Here is a 17,059-nt window from a genome sequence, read left to right as displayed (position 1 = left end):
AATTTAGTTAATTCCAATAGTTTGAAAAGTATTAGGCTGTAAAAAAACTGTATTCGTAATCGGAAACAGTTACTACGACAAAGAAATTTAAACGTATGTTAAAGAAGGTCCGAGCAACAACAAATATACATACATGTAGATTCTGTTTTTTGTCCATATGAAATAATTTAAAAAATTCTATAAAAACTTGTATGTTTGAAATGCAACCGTGGACACCAGCTGGCAGTGGAACCTGAAAATTGCAGAAGTGCAGAAATTTGCTTGGCAGGGAATTTGATAGAATTTTTTTTTTCTCTCAAATGTTTTGGAAGAAAGCAAATACTAATTTTCTTACGTTTGCTTAGCGAATTGCTTTAGGCAAACTTTTAATTTGTAATCGTTACGTAATTTCTTTTTTATGCTTTTGTATGTAATAAAAACTTCGATCAGCTGTATCTAAAACTTGCAAGTTTTTGTTTATTTTTCGTTCGCGTACCATTTTGGATATTTTACAAAATGAGAGAGAATCGATCTTTACTCTCCTGCACGTTGCTGCTGGATATTTTTCATTGTAGAGTTATTCAACCAACAGATCAATTATAAAGATGATAACCGTTTCGGTCCCCACATAAATTACTTGATTATGTAAACATTCTTCAGTGGAAGCTTTTAGCATAAAAATCGTAGCACATTGCGAAATAATACTTACTAAAATAGTTTATGAAAAATTGTATTTACCTTGCATTGTCATACATTTGATTTGGTCTCGGCATTCGGCCTGGTCCCACTTTCATTCCGTATACGGCATATTGATCCTCGGCAAGTCCCACTTCACTGTTTGGTGTGAAGTGAAAAGTAGAAACAAACAAAAATTTAAAAATTTCAATGTTGTTTGCCAAACCTCTGTTCTTCGTCAATAATTGGCGCGACGACCGGTCCTCTGGTGCCATATTGGCTGTAGTAAGGCTCCTCGTAGTTGCCTCGTGTGCTGCGCTCAGGTGAACTGGAGTAACCATCTGAAATTCACAGCAAACATTTCTTTGTTCAACCAAATGTGCATTCATAACAGTTTTTGCGCAATTTCGGATTACAAGATTACACATACAGTATAGCACAAGATGTTAGTAGTTAGTTATAGAAAGAGTTTCAATATTTCGAATAAAAAGAAAATTTTAAAGTTTAAAGTTTTACAATAACACTGTGCAACAACTTCAGGGTCATTATCTGGGGGCGGAATGATTCCCACTCAGGATGAAAGTCCAAGACTCATATATAGTAAAACCTCCAAATCTGCTAGCATTCTCAGGGCAAACCCGGAAATATCATCTTACATCACAAAATCTGTTTGTTTTTTTTTCTGTGGACTTTGACGTTGTTTGTGTAAAGACTTGTCTGAGAGTACCCATTGCTAAATTATCCGGCGAATAATTTTCTAGAAAATATTAACCCACTAGGGTCTTCCCAATTTTTATTTTTTTCAGACTTTGCAAAAATGGGTTAAAATGTTCCATAAAATCACAAACTACATATTTCGCGCCGATATGAATTTTAAAAGCTTTTTTCCACACTCGGGCAAAACATTCCAAACTTAATATAGCAATAAAAAGTGTTTACCCGTTGATGCAAAAAGATTTAGAGGCTTTACATATCGTAAGGTTGTAGGTCTATCATCCAGCCCCAAAAATGATGTTGCACTGTGTAATTGTAAGTTTGGTATGCATGTATGTATGTACATAAAAGATGCAGTGTCTAATTTGTACGCGTTGGATTCGCTTCTAATCAAAATAAAAGTGAAGAAAATGCACGTCTATATGAATCCAAAGTACCTGGGATGCTATACAACTGGTCCGGGGAATAAGGAAATAAGGGCTCCATGCTACCTCTTGAGTTATGCGCCCTCAAGGGTTTCACTGGCGCTCCTACATACACGCACATAGATACAGAGTACAGTACAGTTATGGATGGTTATGGTGGATGGTAGCCATTAGTGGGCGTGAACAATTGATAATGAAGAGAATAATACACGAATACATATATACAAATGAATGGGTTGGCGTTTACTCAGTGGATGTTAGATGGAATTTACTGATATTCCTAGGCCAAATATGCAGTTACAAAATCAAAATACATACATAAATTGAACTAAAAATTGTTGATTGGTATTCAATCAATCAGAGAAGCACATTAAAGCAAGCAATCACACAATTTTCGTTGGATCCCAAATTAAATTTTGCATGCTGCTAATTTTTTTTGAATTTTTTTCACTATTTATGTATAATATATCTTCTTAAGGAATTGTTAAGCTTTGAGTTGACTTACCTATGGGAACTTTGGTGCGCTCGGACGAGTACATGCCGCGCGGTAAGGTCTGTGAGGCGCCTACGTAGTACGGTGCGGCCTGTTTGCCAATCTGTAATAAGAAATTATTACGTCTCGATCAGATACTTACTTAGTTGGCAATACAGAAGCGATGAGCTAATACAAATGCTACGTTGACGATATAACGAGTATAGCTAATATGTGGACATAAAAACATACATATGTACATTAGGGTAGTCGGTAAAAATGAAATTAACAATTTTTTCAGTCTCACCCATCAATCGGTAATACCATAAAACTATATTTCTTTCATTTAATACGACTTCATAGGGTAATATGTACTGTGCCCCTGTGCGACACGCCTTAACCGTCTCCAATTGGAACCAAAATTTATATGTGAGATCTTCGACTATAGTAGCATCGACGTAGGGGTTGAGGCTTAGGAAATCTGATGAAAAATTTGCATCCCCCATTTAAGGACCACCCTAATGTACATATGTATGAATGTATGCAAAATATTTGGAAACGCAATAAATCTCATTGCCTAAGAGTGAAGAGTGATTATGAGCATATTAAAATTGCACAAATGCCGCTGCCACTGGCACTTAGCGTTTGTGCTGGGACGTGAGAATAATTTGCGTTAGCAGCCAAAATAGAAATTTTTTAGCTCTCGATGTGATTATGCATTGTGTATGTCGCTTTATTTTCTTTTCTGTCAAATGCTCCAAAGCGCTGTCGAACTCTTATCGATCACGTAAATTATTTTGGCGCGCGAAACGAGTAAATCAACGATCGATTGGCGGTTGTCAGCGCAAGATCGCGCTTTGCATTTTCAATGCAATTTCACTTTCGAAGAGTTTTTCCAGACAACCGTCCGTTCCGTCGCGCAACTTCATGTATGTATGTATGAATGTTTGTACATATGTATGTATATGTACGTAGTTACATGCAAATATGCAGATGTACATAGCTATTATACATATGTATGCTGTAATAATAACTTCGCAGAAACAGTGTCAGAGGAATTTGAATGCTGTCATACAACCACTTGTCCGATTCTCGCATCTTCTCCTCTCGAGCTGTCTGTCTACTTAAAACTTATTCCAAACAAATTTCCGTCTTTTGTTGCATCTTTGATGATCAGCCAGCTGTATTGCCTTCGCCATTATCCAATGCTAATGCAGTTGTTGTTTTCGAAATGCATAAAAAGTGTAAACAATCAGTCGGCAGACAGGTGCCATCAATGCTATTGCTGTCCGTCGGCAATTATCTTCTAGTTCGACTGCCAATTGCTCGAGTGAGTGAGTGTTCGACACATAGCCGACGCTCACAAATGAGACGTTTGGCCGATGCCTCCGAGATCTTTAATGTGTTTAATGTTGAATGAATGAATGAATGAAAATTGCTAACGGTGATTGTCGCTGGCGCGGATTAATGCTTTGTTAACGTATCCGCAGCCATTAAAGCGCTTGTTACATTGCGGGCGACGGGGATTAGCGCGTGCGCCGAGCTTGTTGTGCTACCAAACTTGTTTTCTGGCTGCGCATGTGTTCCCCCAGTTCAAGTCTCGTGGCTGTAGACGCTTCCACATGCACCGCCGCCACAGTTGATTGCCAATAAAGTTCGAGCCATCGTCGCGTGCAGACGTACTACTACGCGTAGTCAACTTGAAGTGATCGTAGTTACATAAAGAAAAGTGAATCGCCAACGCAGTCGCGAATATTAAATGCGAAAACGAAAGTGAATCGAGTAAAGAAACTAGTGAGGAGTGAAAAAGATAACAGAAAAATCAGGAAAGTGATTTTGTAGACATATTTCTTTATGCGAAGAACTGTGTTTTAAATTCGAGTGCGCAATGGAGTGGAGTTATTTACGTGCGTATGCCTTTTCGGCAGGACTACTGTGCTTTTTATCTTTGAGCTTCGGCTGGAAGCCCATAGTGGGCGGTTCCTTTGCCACCTCCTTCAATCTGCAGCAATCTCATCCCGGGTCGGCAACCAGCGCCAAAACTCTAATGCTTGGCGGCAGTTCAGGCGAAAGCGCAGAGTACTCTTCGTCGCCGTTGTTGCCGCAGGAAGCGGCAAGCAAGGTGCTGACTGGTGTTGGAGAGGCCGTAGCGATATCGGCGCCTTTGGGGACTCACTCCGGGCTGAAGTTCGAAACGGATGAGTTCGAGTATGAGCGCGAGCTATTCGGCAGTAGCGACTACAACAGGGAGGTAATTGAGATGCTCAGCTGCGATGGTGTTTTACATAGTTCTAATTCGTAAACTTGGTTAATATTGTTTTGGTTTTATCTATTATCTTTGAACGGGGATTCAGGATCTCTGCGCAGTCAAGAAGTACGCCTTCAATCATGATGGTACCGTTGCATATGAGAATAAGCTGCCGGATTTGAATCAGTTCACTATCTGCTTTTGGTCGCGCTACACAAATCACAGCGGGGATCACGTGCTATTAACTTATTCGGGTAAGTAGCATAAGAGAATATTATTAGAGAAGGGAGATCTGGTAAATGGATTAATTGGCTTGCGGTGGCCTGCAGTGTTGGATTTCGTGTGGCGATCGGTTTAATTTATAATTTTTTGTGTTTGGATATTTTCAAATGTTGATTGCGGTACAATTGTTTGTGGACTAGCTGGAACGGCGCGTGTTGGGTGTGGCGTGACACCATTTCGTTGTGGATACAGGTTTGCAGCTGTGACCCCACCAACCCGCTTTGAACCCACGTTGTCTCTACTGTACCTACGCAGACTGAGTGCGTTCATTTACGCGTTGCTTGGTTTACACGCAAGATGTGTGACGATTCGATGTTGCGGTCGCCGCCACAACCACGCCACGAAATTAGCATGCTAAAATTTCAAGAAAACTGATTTCGAAATGCTAAAACGCGACCGTCAACGCTTGGCTCTGATGAATAGAAGAAAGTTATGCAACCATGTCGTTGCTATGAGCTGGGTAAAAAGTGAAAGGAAGCAAGCTTCCTGTTGTCTTCGGTATCAAAAGACTCTATGCAGCACACAAGAGAGCGCACACACAGCTTGTGGCCACACGGCAGCACTCAAGTCATGGTGCTACTTACCGACTTGTATGTAACTCCAATCTCAACTCCAGCTCGCGGCCTCGATCATTCGCAGTTGCCACAATGCTGCAACATAACTGATGCTGTCTAAGCGTCTGTATTTCGCTGCTGCAAAACTAGGTTTACATACCATACATCTCTAGTCTGTGCCAAAGTTGCATAATTGAAGTTACAGGTTTCAGCATTTGACACAATTCAACGCCACACGGTGACCGGTAATAACGACAACGGTTGTAACAACATCATCTCATGAAGTTATGCCATTAAATGGTGTGCCATAACGGACGGGCATTTCTTGTGTGCATTATGGATTCAGTATGGCACGAAACGGCGTCAAAAGTGGTCGCCACAGAGGGGCTGGGAGGCGCACGCAGTACAAGCCAATAAGCGTAAGCGTAATGCAAAGTACGTGCTAATTGCAGATGAACGTCAGTCATTCGTGCGACGCTGGATGATCACTTTCTGAATGGCTAAGCAGTTGTTTATGCGAACGTGTAAGCGATTCAATACGCATGCGTGCGCAGCCGTCACTAATCTGCAGCGAGTTTAAGGCTGCGAGGCGTACATGCGCGTTTACTGCGCTTCGCAAACATTTTCCGGTTTCTTTGTGGTCGCTTCACTCAGTTGATGAACTCTTGCGGCTTGGCAATGATTTTGAACGCAACTGAAGGTGGAAACCATGGGGCGTTCGCGACGTTTGTGGGAATTTCACAAACAAGTTTACGGCTTTGTGTGCGGTTTGATTAATATATGCGGATAATAAATTAATTAAAGCTGATAAAACGATCGCACGACGCAGAAACATTAAATAGGCAAATCCTCGTTGAGTATGTGAGCGGATATGCCGACTTTTACATGAGCCATAATCTATGATACTTGCATGGTTTCGAACTTCGAAATTTATAAACGAAAAAAAACGTTGAAAAACTTATTTACACTGCTCGTACCGAAAAACAGTAACGCGCTGCAGCTCTTGATTTCTCCTGTAAGTCAACTAATTACAATGGCGTGAGAATTGTTAAACGAATGAGGTAAAAAAATGCGTAAAATCTTGTGTTAGAATTCTTCAAATCCCCGGCGTATATATTTGTCAATTTAATTGATTCCCATTCCGCGCGAAATTCCTTTTGTGCCGCACGAAATCGACCAAGTTTACTACAAAGCGAACTTTTTTTTTGTTTTTTTTTCTTAGACCGCGTACTGCTGCATTGGCCCGATTATTTTCCCATTCCTCACAAAAATCCTTATAAGATGAACATGTTTGACCGACTTTAAATCAATTCTGTTGTCAAATTTTAATAGACGACAAGTCCAATGTATTCATGCGATCGCATTTTCCTTTTTACTTTTCGCTTCTCTATACTCTTTGCTATGGCCGTTTGCCGCCGACTACAATTGACCAACTGACCGGCTGTGCGATTCCACAAATGCCAGTTAAGGATGAACCGCGTGAATTCCAATTTTGGATTTCGAACTCAAAAAATTCCAGTTTTATTTCGATGGCCATAAAAGGTCAGCAGGTTTATAGGTAAGCACGAAAAAGGTTTCAAAATCGTTACACATTTATCATAGAGTTGTATCATACATCGCAAAGTTATGAAATTTGATTAATTCAATACGATTCGATTTGCGACTGCGGTTGCGGTTGCGCCACATTTAATTGCAGGCTCAATTATCCGTTGCGTGTGCGTCAATGGCATCATCAGTGCTCGTCATGGAATGGAAAGACGGGCGAATGGCAGGTTTGGGTGAGGGCAGAGCGCGTTGGACGTGGCTTCCACAACGCGGTGAGTTTTGAATTTGTGCTTTCTTATTCAAATTCAGCTGTGTCGCTGGAAATGCTTAGACATACGAGACTTTTGGTGTCTGAGTTTTTGACTTTGCATATTTTTTGTGCATTCGCTAATAATTTTGATAAAAAATAACCCAAAAAACCGACGTTCGTGCGCCAACAAGTGATAGTAAGTTGTCGAGTTGTCGATGACCGGTAGCTGTTGGCAAATGCAGGAAATGACGTCCAAGCAGTGGCTTTCGCTTTTGCTGCTAACCGCGAAACAGGCAAATTGGTAATATATACTGTTAACTATTGTATTCTTATTTATTTCAGTTGGTTAGTCACACAATACCCGGGAAAGGCAAATTGTTCTCGGGCGGGTTATCGCCGACGGGTGACTTGTCTCAGGGCCTCCACTTTGAGATCACATTGATACAGATCTACCATATAGCGCTGAGTGCGGGCAAAGCGCACCGCGATCACAAGCATCACCACGCTCACCACTTCGATCACGAGGGCCTGGAGTTGTCAACAACAACAAGAGCACCACCAACTGTGAGTTAGCCAACTTCTGTAGCCACTGGGTTTTCTGATGTAAAAATTTTAATTTTCTCCACTTGGTAGATAAACCGGCCATTGCCAATGCACAGTCTCTTGGCAAGCGGACAGATACCGACGCGCGTGCGTCTAAATCTCGCGCAACCAAAGCAACAGCAGTTGCTGCTGCAACCGCAATCAACCCAACAGTTGCCGATGCAGCAGTTGGCGGGCAGTGATAACACGATTTTCCCGCTGTCCGATCAGCAGCAGGCCGTCACCATCAACACAAACTTTGTAAACGGGCAAATCAATACCGGCTCCCGGCTGGTGTCGCAACAACTACTGGGACATATCGCGCAGCCGAATTCGGCACTGCCATTGCGGCCGAAGACCGTGCAAACCAGCTCAACGACACGCGAATACAGCACGCTCAACAATCCTGCCAATGTGCAGTTCATCGACGAGACCGAGACACGCATCTTCTTCAAGCGCCAGGCAAAAAGCAACGACACGGATGGAGCCTTTGGTCAGAAGCTGGTGCGCAAGCGAGCCGCTGACTTAGGAAAGGCGCGCGTGACTATGCTGCCATCGAAGAATCTGCGCAAGCGTGGCCTGGTATTGCTGGAGAATGGCAGTGTAGTGGAGGATCCGTTGGTAGGCAGCAGTTTGAAGTATGACGGACTAGCGGAGTTCGGCGGTCAGCAGTTCAAACACGATTTGACGTTGAAAATGAACCTTGAAGAGGAGGTTCACGAGCACGATCGCGAGCCGGCCGAAGAGGAAGTTAAGGCGGTGATGGCGCTTTGTAGTGCCTGTGACCCAGAACCATTCCAAGGTGCCATTGTGTTTGCATGGAAGGATGCCAAGGAGCAGATGGACAACGCGCTCAAGGGATTAAGTGTAGGTGGGTGTGGCAATTTTTAATTGCCACGGCGTGCATGTGAAACGGCGCTAGTCAGAAGGGTGTATTCGGAGCGCTAGTGGGGGTTGTGGCTATTACATAGGTCGGCGCATTTTCAAAACGCATTTAATTTCGAGCTGCCCGCGGTCGGTCGCGCTGTCGGTCGCGCTTGTATTCATTAGCTTAATTTTTAGAAAATAGCATTTTGTATTGTATTTCATGTATGTATGTCTATTTATATTTTGTATTTTATGCAATAAAAAGCTCACCTTTGATTTGTGAATATGTTGATGTTTGTAATCCGAATCGAATTCTGGTTCGCTGAAGTAACTCTGCAGAGAGGGTTTTACGTTAAAAATTTCATTTACGAATATTGATTTTCAATAGTAGATCTCACCTGGTCTTGATCCCAGTGATTTGGCGTTACTTGAGGCAGAGGCTGCGGAACGCCAGGTCCGCCGGGTAAAATTTGTGGCGGTGCAGCCACTTCTGTGGATTCAAATAATCGAAGCACCGAACGATCGCGTATTTCGCGTAAATGTGAACGTACATCTTCCAATTCGTAGAACATGTCCTTGCTGGCGTCATGTATGTATATTTTGACGTTTGGCCCCTCCAGATATGCCATGGTTAGCTGGCGAGGAAAGGAGCGCACGAACAGGGCGCGCACAGTATCGATCGAGGTGATTTCGTTTGGCAATAGGGCACGTTTCGTTTCCGACCGATATTGCAGAAACACGAGACCTGTAAGGGAGGGCAATTATGAGCAACTTCGAGCGGAAATTTGATTGTAAATCGTGCTCACCTAATGGTCTCTCCAACGTTTTCGAAGGGGTACGAACTACCGGCAAGGAAGAGCGCTGCTTGTTGCCACGCCGAAACCCAGTGCTCGCTGTTTCTACCTCGGACATAATACCGGGATCATCGTCAAATAAGGGCCCCTGATTCAAGGGCGTATAGCCACGTGGCACATTGTTCTTCAAATATAATTGGAACATGTACATATTTGCGTTTTGAAGAATTTGGAAAAAAGAACTTAAATTTTACAGAAATATGCTCGTATTTAAATAATTTTAGAAAGTTGGTGTTGGAGAAAGTTATGTAGGACTGGATTGAAAGAAAAAAATAATTTTTTTATTTTCAATAATAGATGCTTCGCTATTTTCAATGAAATAAACCGCAGCATCCCAGCTGAATGAATTGGTTTTTCACAAATTCACTTGAAAGATGGGTACTTCCACCAAGAAAAAAACCGCAATTAATTTGTTAACTTCGACTGTGAATTTTCTGGAAAAATTACTTTCAAACCGAGGGCTCTTTACTTTCCATGTGACATGTACCCAACAAACATTTAGGTTAGCGAAAGATTAGAAAACGACTCGAATTCCAATGTGCTTCTTTAAAGTAGAAGGTTATAAGACGATTAGAGAAACTGTCGAGAATTATAACACTCTCTACAAAAAGGAGAAAGAGGTTAGATATCTAATCGTTTTCTAATGTTGAATTCTAATTGGCTTCTAATGTCTGGTGTTTTTCTAATCATTCTCTAATCGAATTCTTACACAGTTCTCTAACCTGATTTTCGATCCGAGAACTACGTAGAATTCTAATGTAAAATCAAAATATTTCTCTAATGTTAGAGACTGTGTTTGCTGGGTTTGTATGTATGCATGTACATATCTGTGCCCGTCAATTAAAGTAGCTTAAGTGACTTTAGAAGGTTTGACTTTGAATTAAAGGATAATCAGGTTTTCTTGAAAATTGTTTTATATTTATGTGAATTTAGGCGAAGTTATTTTTTAAAAGGAAAATTTTGAAAGGTTAAAAAAGCCGATAGCTTCCCTTTGCTCGTTACTTGCAACACAGATTTAATATATAAAGATTTAATTTTAAATTTGTCTTCTACAAATACCTTTTTGTTCTTCTGTGCACGAGTGCTCATCTAAGTTTCGAGAAAATAAATTTTAGTTCTAAAAAACTATCATTTTACTTTCATAAATTACCTCCAAATCCATGGCTCGTTGTTGCTGTTGTCCCTGATTCCCAGCGTACATAATCATATCTCCACCCAGTGTATGCCGCCGCGGATCATCCCGACGCATGCCACGCCGATGATCGCTAACTAAAAATCAAAACATAGTTCAAATAATTATTTGATTTATGTATGTGTAAATCGACTGAATGTCAGCTCACCCTGCTCATTAGTCGGCATACGTCCTGCTTTCGATTCATTTTGCCAGTCTTCTTCTGGAAGCAATGTGTAAAACATGAATGCAGTGGGTGAAAACATTGTGGGCACCCACCCAATAAAACTCCCCTTTTAACAATTATGATCCGAATTTGATTACTTTCTGACTCATAACCGCAATTTCCGTGTCTGAGTAGCTCACTATTTATACGAGCTTCGAAAATTAATTGTCGTCGATTCGACTTGTCAGGTTAATCGCTAACGGCTTAGTGCTGGAGAATTTGCATTGCAAATCCTGTCGCCTGCTGCCTGCAGTCGGCGCTTGTGACAAATTGACAAAACGTTAAAAATGACTTGTAATTTTCTCTGAAAGCTTTGCGCTACCTAGCTACTGTGTGTGCCTGAAGCGAATAGACAGACAAGCGATTATCCTTGTCACCGGTGTTTACTGTCAGCTGCCCGAATACCGGCAAAATGGAGCTAACGAGTAAACAAATGCGGACACCTTCGTGCCATGGGTGTTGATTTCTAAGGACACTGATTTACACTGACTACGGACTACGACACGGAAATGGGCAATCAGCGTGCAAATGTATCCACATGTGCACAATACACCCACACCCACACCCACACATACACGGGCACAAGCCCGCAATAAAACGTGCTTACTTATTCGGGTGCATACTGAGGGAAGTAGGTATGTATATTCAGTCTATGTAATATCCACTTACTCCAGCAGGAGTTGTTTAAATATTCACATTTATGCCCCACCCCTACCCACCTGCTTCACGTCCTTTTCGCTTCTTCTTTGATGAGCTGCTGCTGCTGCTGCTCTGGTTCGATGAACTTTTATCTTTGCTCTTCCAGCGTATCAGCATCGTGTGACCGTTCGTATGCGTTGGTTGGACTGCGGCGCCGACCGGAAAGCATTAAAAGTTGGCATTAGCATTGAGCAAGTATCAATCGGAGTTCGGATGCAGGCATATGTACATATGTATGTATGTATGTATGTATGTATGTATGTGTGCATATGTGTTTGTCTATGGAAGTAAAAGTGTGCAGCCTGTGTACTTAGGCAAGTGGGTAAGTGCCTCTGAGTGTCTTCGGCACTTGTACGGCCAGGCCAGTTGATTAGAAGCCCTGAGCAAATATTTTCGTAGCACAAACGTTGCAACGAACGCCTCTTGAATTTTATATTGAAAATTTTTTGCTCCATTTTTCGCGTGCTTTATTGGTGGCTAAGGGACAGTGCAAATATTGCACGAAGAAAACAGAGCGGCAGAAGAGACACAACAAAAGTAAATGCGGAGAACAGCCGCTGCGCATGCACCCCCCACCTTCTCCCAACCATCATCACAGCAAAATTTCTGTTTGTTTATGTTTCAAAATATGGTTCGCGCACAGTGTGCGCCCCCGCCGCGCCGCTTGCGTCAACATACCATACAGCTATTGTGTATTTAGCCGGCATGCATGCAACGCCAAATACTCGTGCTCCGAGCGCACGCACGACGGCATTTCTCACCAAAAGGGAAATTATTTTATTTCCTTGCATTGGCATTTGGGATGGTGCGTTGAAATTTCGCGACAAGTGCACAATTTCATTGCACAGTGCCATTGGCTTGGCGAAGGGAGTGCGGCGGAAGAGTGCTTTGCTGACGACAAGCGCTTTTCCATTTAGCTGACCCTGGACTGCGGAGTGCGAGGAGTTTGTGGCTGAAATAAGGAAGATATCTGTGTTCTATGCTGCTTGTTCGTCTGCTGTTGCTGGTTTTATGGGTGCTCCTCTGCCACATTTTAATTGACGTGTACTAAAGAATACTTCCGACTTGATTACTTCCTCATATTTGTAGGCCTAAGTAAAATATGGGAAGTACTCGCAAATGAATAATTGATGATTAGACGAGTTTTTTTTTATCTTTTGGTTGCTCAGCAAAAACCCAAAAAAGTTGCATATACATACATATATACATATATACACACAAAAGTACATATAGTGGAACTCAAAATTTGCTATATATATATAACTTTTTTCTCACTGTTAATTTCTTTTATATTAAAATGCTTTAAAATTAATCAATTTTGCAGAGAAAACACGAATAGCCACAGCATCATGAAATTGAAGCAGCACTTGAGTGCTCCGCTGTACATTCGATGGTATGACGCACATGACCAATTTTATATGCACAAAATTGAACTTTATTTACACACCTAATTAAAACTTCGCTTTGTGCTGCAGTTTTGCTATCTGCAACATTATTTTCTGCTCAACTATATTGAAAATTTTAAATATTTATGAGTATTTTCTGGACAGCGTATGAATGTGACCGCTTTTGAAAACCGTTCGATACGTTGTAATGCCAAATATTTCTGGTATATCATAAAAGAGTTTCCGCCCTAAATGTGCACAGGATTTGGGAAATTTCATTTCCGCGCTTGCGCGCTGATTATACGTAATCCCGCCTTGAACTTAGAATTCACCAAAAACCAAACCAACGTAGTGCTTCCGTGCTTCAACAAACGGAAGCAAGGTAGTTTATGTAGAAGGTTTTGGAAGTAACAGGAAACTCTTTATATATCTAAAAATCTAATTAGAACAAATAGGATTTTAAGTTAGATAACATATTTTATTTATATTCGACACCCTGTGGCAAGTGCTGCCAATAATTTCTACTGTCAGTTGTGCTGTTATGGCTGTCCGATTTCTGGCGTAGAAAATAAATAGGGAGCTCGGAAAAAATTGTGTTAAGGTGAGTTGAAAACAGAAAATTAAATGTGTGTGTTAAAATAATTAGGTAGAGGGGTCACAATACTGCTTTTTAACTATTGCCAAGTTTTTTGTTCCGAAATATGATAAAACGGCTTTGCAGAAATAATGGATTTGTGCACATTTTCTGTGGCGGTTGTGATGTAATGGCTACTTGCACTGACCGTATGCAGTTAAATAGTGCAACTATCCGTAATGATTTCTAACAAAAATTTGTAACTTAGATCAATGCCTCCTTCTAAACATTCTAAAAGAAATATTTTTAAATTGATTTACTTTTCAGAATGGCTGCCGTTTTCCGTGTAGGCATTGTACGCCTGTGTGGCCGTAATGCAACTCCTGCATTGCTGAATACGCAGTCGGTGTCGCCGATGGCTTTAACGCAGAAGTGCACAATTATGGGTAAATCTATGCGTGGTGGTCCTCGCATACCAAATGCACCTCCATATCCATACAAGGAGAAGCGGTACACTGTACTCAATTCGTTATTTGATAAAACATCGAAGCGCATGGACGAAAATTCTAAAGTCATCTGTGTTGAAGGACCAATTGGTGCAGGCAAGAGCAAATTTGCCAAAGAGTTGGCTGATGAATTGGAAATGTGCTACTTTCCCGAAGTCAACTTGGACTTGATATATATCAACTCCTACGGATACGATATGCGAAAGTTAGATCCGCAGCTGCCAGAACTGTGTCGTTCCTACGATGTGACGAATTTCTGTCGTGAGCCCAATCATCCTTTGGCCGCACAGTTCCAAATTCGCATGTACATGCTGAGATATTCGCAGTACATAGATGCCTTGCAACATATTCTTTCAACTGGTCAAGGTGTTGTTTTGGACCGTAGCTGTTATTCAGATTTCGTGTTCTTAGAAGCGATGCATAGAAATGGTTACATTTCTCGTGGTGCCTATTCGGTATACCACGAGATTCGTGAAAATACCATTGGAGAACTTCTTAAGCCGCATTTGGTAATCTATTTAGACTGTCCAGTCGATGCCGTAAAGGTAAGTTAATTGCGATAAGTAATACAGTAATATTTACATATGTACCTATTTAATTTTTTAATTTTTAGCAACGTATTAAAGCTCGCAACATTGACTACGAAGTCAATTCTAAAGTGTTCACCGATGCCTACTTAAAGGATATTGAAACATTCTATAAACAGCACTTCCTTAAAGATATCAGCAACCATGCAGAAATCTTAGTCTACGATTGGACTGCTGGCGGAGAGACCGAAGTTGTTGTCGAAGATATCGAACGAATTGATTTTGGACAGTTCGAAATTGATCACCATAATAAGAAAATGAAGGATTGGCGTTTCCCGCTCGAAGCGGAGTGGTGTGAGGCGCGCATTAAGTACTGTAACGAAAAGAGTACTTTGATGAATTATTTCAACGTACCACGCTACGACGTTCCGGAATTGGTGCGCGACGCTGAAAGCGGCAAAATTTGGCGCGATGTGTGGTACAACGTAAGTATTATTGTCAGCAGCATGTTCTGATAGTTTACAAACAGATAATTTTGTTTTAATTTCAGGCGCCTGGCATGAAATATCGTCCTGGCTATAATGAAGATATGGGAGATACAGGTTTGCTTACTAAAACAACTATCGGTATCAATCAACCATTCTAAGCTGTCGCCAATTATTTGTTAGTCAAATATTAATAAAAAGAAAAGAACCGAATGAAATGAAATGCTGTATAATAAGTAGCTATGAAAAGAATGCGAAAGGTAAATAAAATCCTGTATTCAAAAATGATTTCTATCGAAAACCATGGTACTGATCTGTTGAATGTTTTTTAAAGGTTAAAAAGAAAATAATGTGTAGAATAATAAATTAAAATGCTGTTGGCGACTGTTTGTTGAACGCAGTTGTTTTTAAAATTTGAATGAATGAAATTCGCTGTGAGTTGCATACCTATACAAACTGAAATTAACACTTTCATCCTTATACAACTAAAACCACACATCTATCAAGCATTAGAAAACTAAAATTCATCAATCATAATCACCATTATCTTCGATGAGACAAGTTAAAGGTAAGTCTAAACAGCACAACTTGTTAAAAACATTTCAAAAGAACATTTTTACAAACCAAACATTTGAGCAAATCAAACGAAATGCGTGCATAAAACACATCCGGGGAGTCTTCTTTTAATATTTTCAAGATCGTATTTCGTAAAATTCAGCGATAGCGTAAAGATGAGACCCACAATGGGAGGCGTCGCCTCTGTGTAATCTTCCATAAATATCTGAGCCATTACCGTTATATATTTTTTTGTCTATGTGTGAAGAACAATCGGTTTTATAAAGGTTTTGTAAGACCCTACTCGTAGACTCTTAGCTTTGCCTGGAGTGCATATACTATGTATACATACAAAAAAATCCTGATCGAAATTAACAAAATACAAATTTTTATTACATAGAAGCGTGGTAACCCTGAGCGAAAATATTTTCGGACCAAAGTTCTCAACAATACCTTTCATTTGATATCCATATTGTGATGTTTTAGATAAATTGTGTAGAACCGAAAATAAGTGGCAACCTTACACTATTATCCTAAGCGATAACATTTTGTATATAGGGAAAGCATTGTTTAAGAACCTTCTCTTGGTATCCGTGAATAGTAATATCTTAACTATTTTTGTAAACGAAAAATTAAATAACAAGTAAAGAAGTATAAGTTCGGGCGAAACTTAATTTCATTTACCCGGCGCAGGTATCAAATATCGTCAATTCAACTTTGTTTCAACTACCTTTGCATGATAAGCAGGGGCGTTTTTCCCGATTTCAAACGTTTTCGATAATATGCTGACTTAATGTAACCATTGAACGAAGTTTGGCAGAAAGGGGTTACCGAAATAGACCTTAGTAGTCACAAAGTGGGCGGTGCCACGACTGTTGTAAGTATTAACTTGGAGCAAATAAGTGTCCTCAGTTTTTGAAATATCGGGAGTTTTCGTATTTTTGAAATTTACCGTTATACGGGAAGGGGGTGTAATTTTAGTCCGATTTGAATAATTTTCAACAAATTGCTTTTCCGTACCAAGGTTATAAGGTGCACCATTTTTGGTTGAATTTGATGAATCGGTTACCGAGATACACATTTGTGGTCATAAGTGGGTGGCGCCACGCCCATATCCAAAAATTATAATAATAAAATTTCCTGCTATCGTCGATTTTGAGTGAATCAGCTTCAATAATTACAGTTTTTGTGTTTCCGTTATATGGGAGGTGGGTGGGGTTATTGCCCGATTTAAAAGATTTTCAACAGATTTCTTAGTTGGACCCTAAGCAAGGCCCGAACGGAGTTTGGTAGGGATTGGTGAAGCGGCTACTGAGATACAGCATTTCATCATAAGTGGGCGGGGTCACGCCCATTGTACTATAATAGTACAACACACAGGGCCATCTGAATTCGGCGTTTTATGGGCGGGAGAGAGAAGGGAGTAGAATTTTACCTCTGCAATTTCAGACCCAGAAAATTGCGGTATTACATACATATGTATA

The 17,059-nt window shown here is 40.7% G+C and overlaps 3 protein-coding genes across 18 annotated transcripts in view; 2 read left to right on the top strand and 1 right to left on the bottom strand.

The window, feature by feature from the left end:
* LOC108365809 (coiled-coil domain-containing protein CG32809) overlaps positions 1-13,127 on the bottom strand; it is a 33,502-nt gene extending 20,375 nt beyond the window's left edge. For 7 of the 15 annotated variants that reach the window (XM_017619972.1, XM_017619976.1, XM_017619974.1 and 4 more), the window contains exons 1-12: positions 12,991-13,127; positions 11,564-11,689; positions 10,788-10,841; positions 10,598-10,716; positions 10,507-10,536; positions 9,400-9,571; positions 8,992-9,338; positions 8,864-8,926; positions 2,299-2,389; positions 1,806-1,898; positions 881-995; positions 718-813 (exon numbers count right to left, since the gene is read on the bottom strand). In XM_017619972.1, coding sequence (XP_017475461.1) covers positions 718-813; positions 881-995; positions 1,806-1,898; positions 2,299-2,389; positions 8,864-8,926; positions 8,992-9,338; positions 9,400-9,571; positions 10,507-10,536; positions 10,598-10,716; positions 10,788-10,841; positions 11,564-11,660 — 1,277 coding nt within the window. In that variant the 5' untranslated portion in view covers positions 11,661-11,689; positions 12,991-13,127. The remainder of the gene's footprint in view (positions 1-717; positions 814-880; positions 996-1,805; positions 1,899-2,298; positions 2,390-8,863; positions 8,927-8,991; positions 9,339-9,399; positions 9,572-10,506; positions 10,537-10,597; positions 10,717-10,787; positions 10,842-11,563; positions 11,690-12,990) is intronic. The other 8 variants (XM_017619973.1, XM_017619983.1, XM_017619985.1 and 5 more) reach the window with 3 other exon arrangements.
* On the top strand, positions 3,279-8,828 carry b6 (pentraxin-related protein b6). Its single transcript, XM_017619988.1, has 6 exons — positions 3,279-4,516; positions 4,620-4,767; positions 6,814-6,907; positions 7,046-7,166; positions 7,487-7,708; positions 7,778-8,828. Exons 1-6 carry the CDS (start codon positions 4,154-4,156, stop codon positions 8,615-8,617), a joined length of 1,788 nt encoding a protein of 595 aa, XP_017475477.1. The 5' UTR covers positions 3,279-4,153; the 3' UTR covers positions 8,618-8,828.
* Positions 13,128-13,435: 308 nt separating the features above from the next.
* ND-42 (NADH dehydrogenase (ubiquinone) subunit ND-42) lies at positions 13,436-15,518 on the top strand. 2 transcript variants are annotated; one of them, XR_001848005.1, is made up of 5 exons: positions 13,438-13,529; positions 13,830-14,553; positions 14,622-15,020; positions 15,086-15,280; positions 15,355-15,518. XR_001848005.1 is itself a non-coding variant. In XM_017619971.1 (4 exons), the coding sequence occupies exons 2-4, from the start codon at positions 13,831-13,833 to the stop codon at positions 15,179-15,181; spliced, it is 1,218 nt and encodes a 405-aa protein (XP_017475460.1). In that variant the 5' UTR covers positions 13,436-13,529; position 13,830; the 3' UTR covers positions 15,182-15,416. The 2 variants fall into 2 exon arrangements, 1 of the variants encoding a protein (XP_017475460.1); XM_017619971.1 differs by having other exon boundaries at positions 13,436-13,529; positions 15,086-15,416.
* The last annotated feature ends 1,541 nt before the right edge of the window (positions 15,519-17,059 follow it).

This window comes from Rhagoletis zephyria, unplaced genomic scaffold (assembly GCF_001687245.7).
Source record: "Rhagoletis zephyria isolate East Lansing unplaced genomic scaffold, Rhagoletis_zephyria_1.1 Rzeph_scaffold_02009, whole genome shotgun sequence".
NCBI lineage: Eukaryota > Metazoa > Arthropoda > Insecta > Diptera > Tephritidae > Rhagoletis > Rhagoletis zephyria.
The sequence above is the reverse complement of the archived record's forward strand: the minus strand, read 5'-3'. Positions and strand labels throughout refer to the sequence as shown.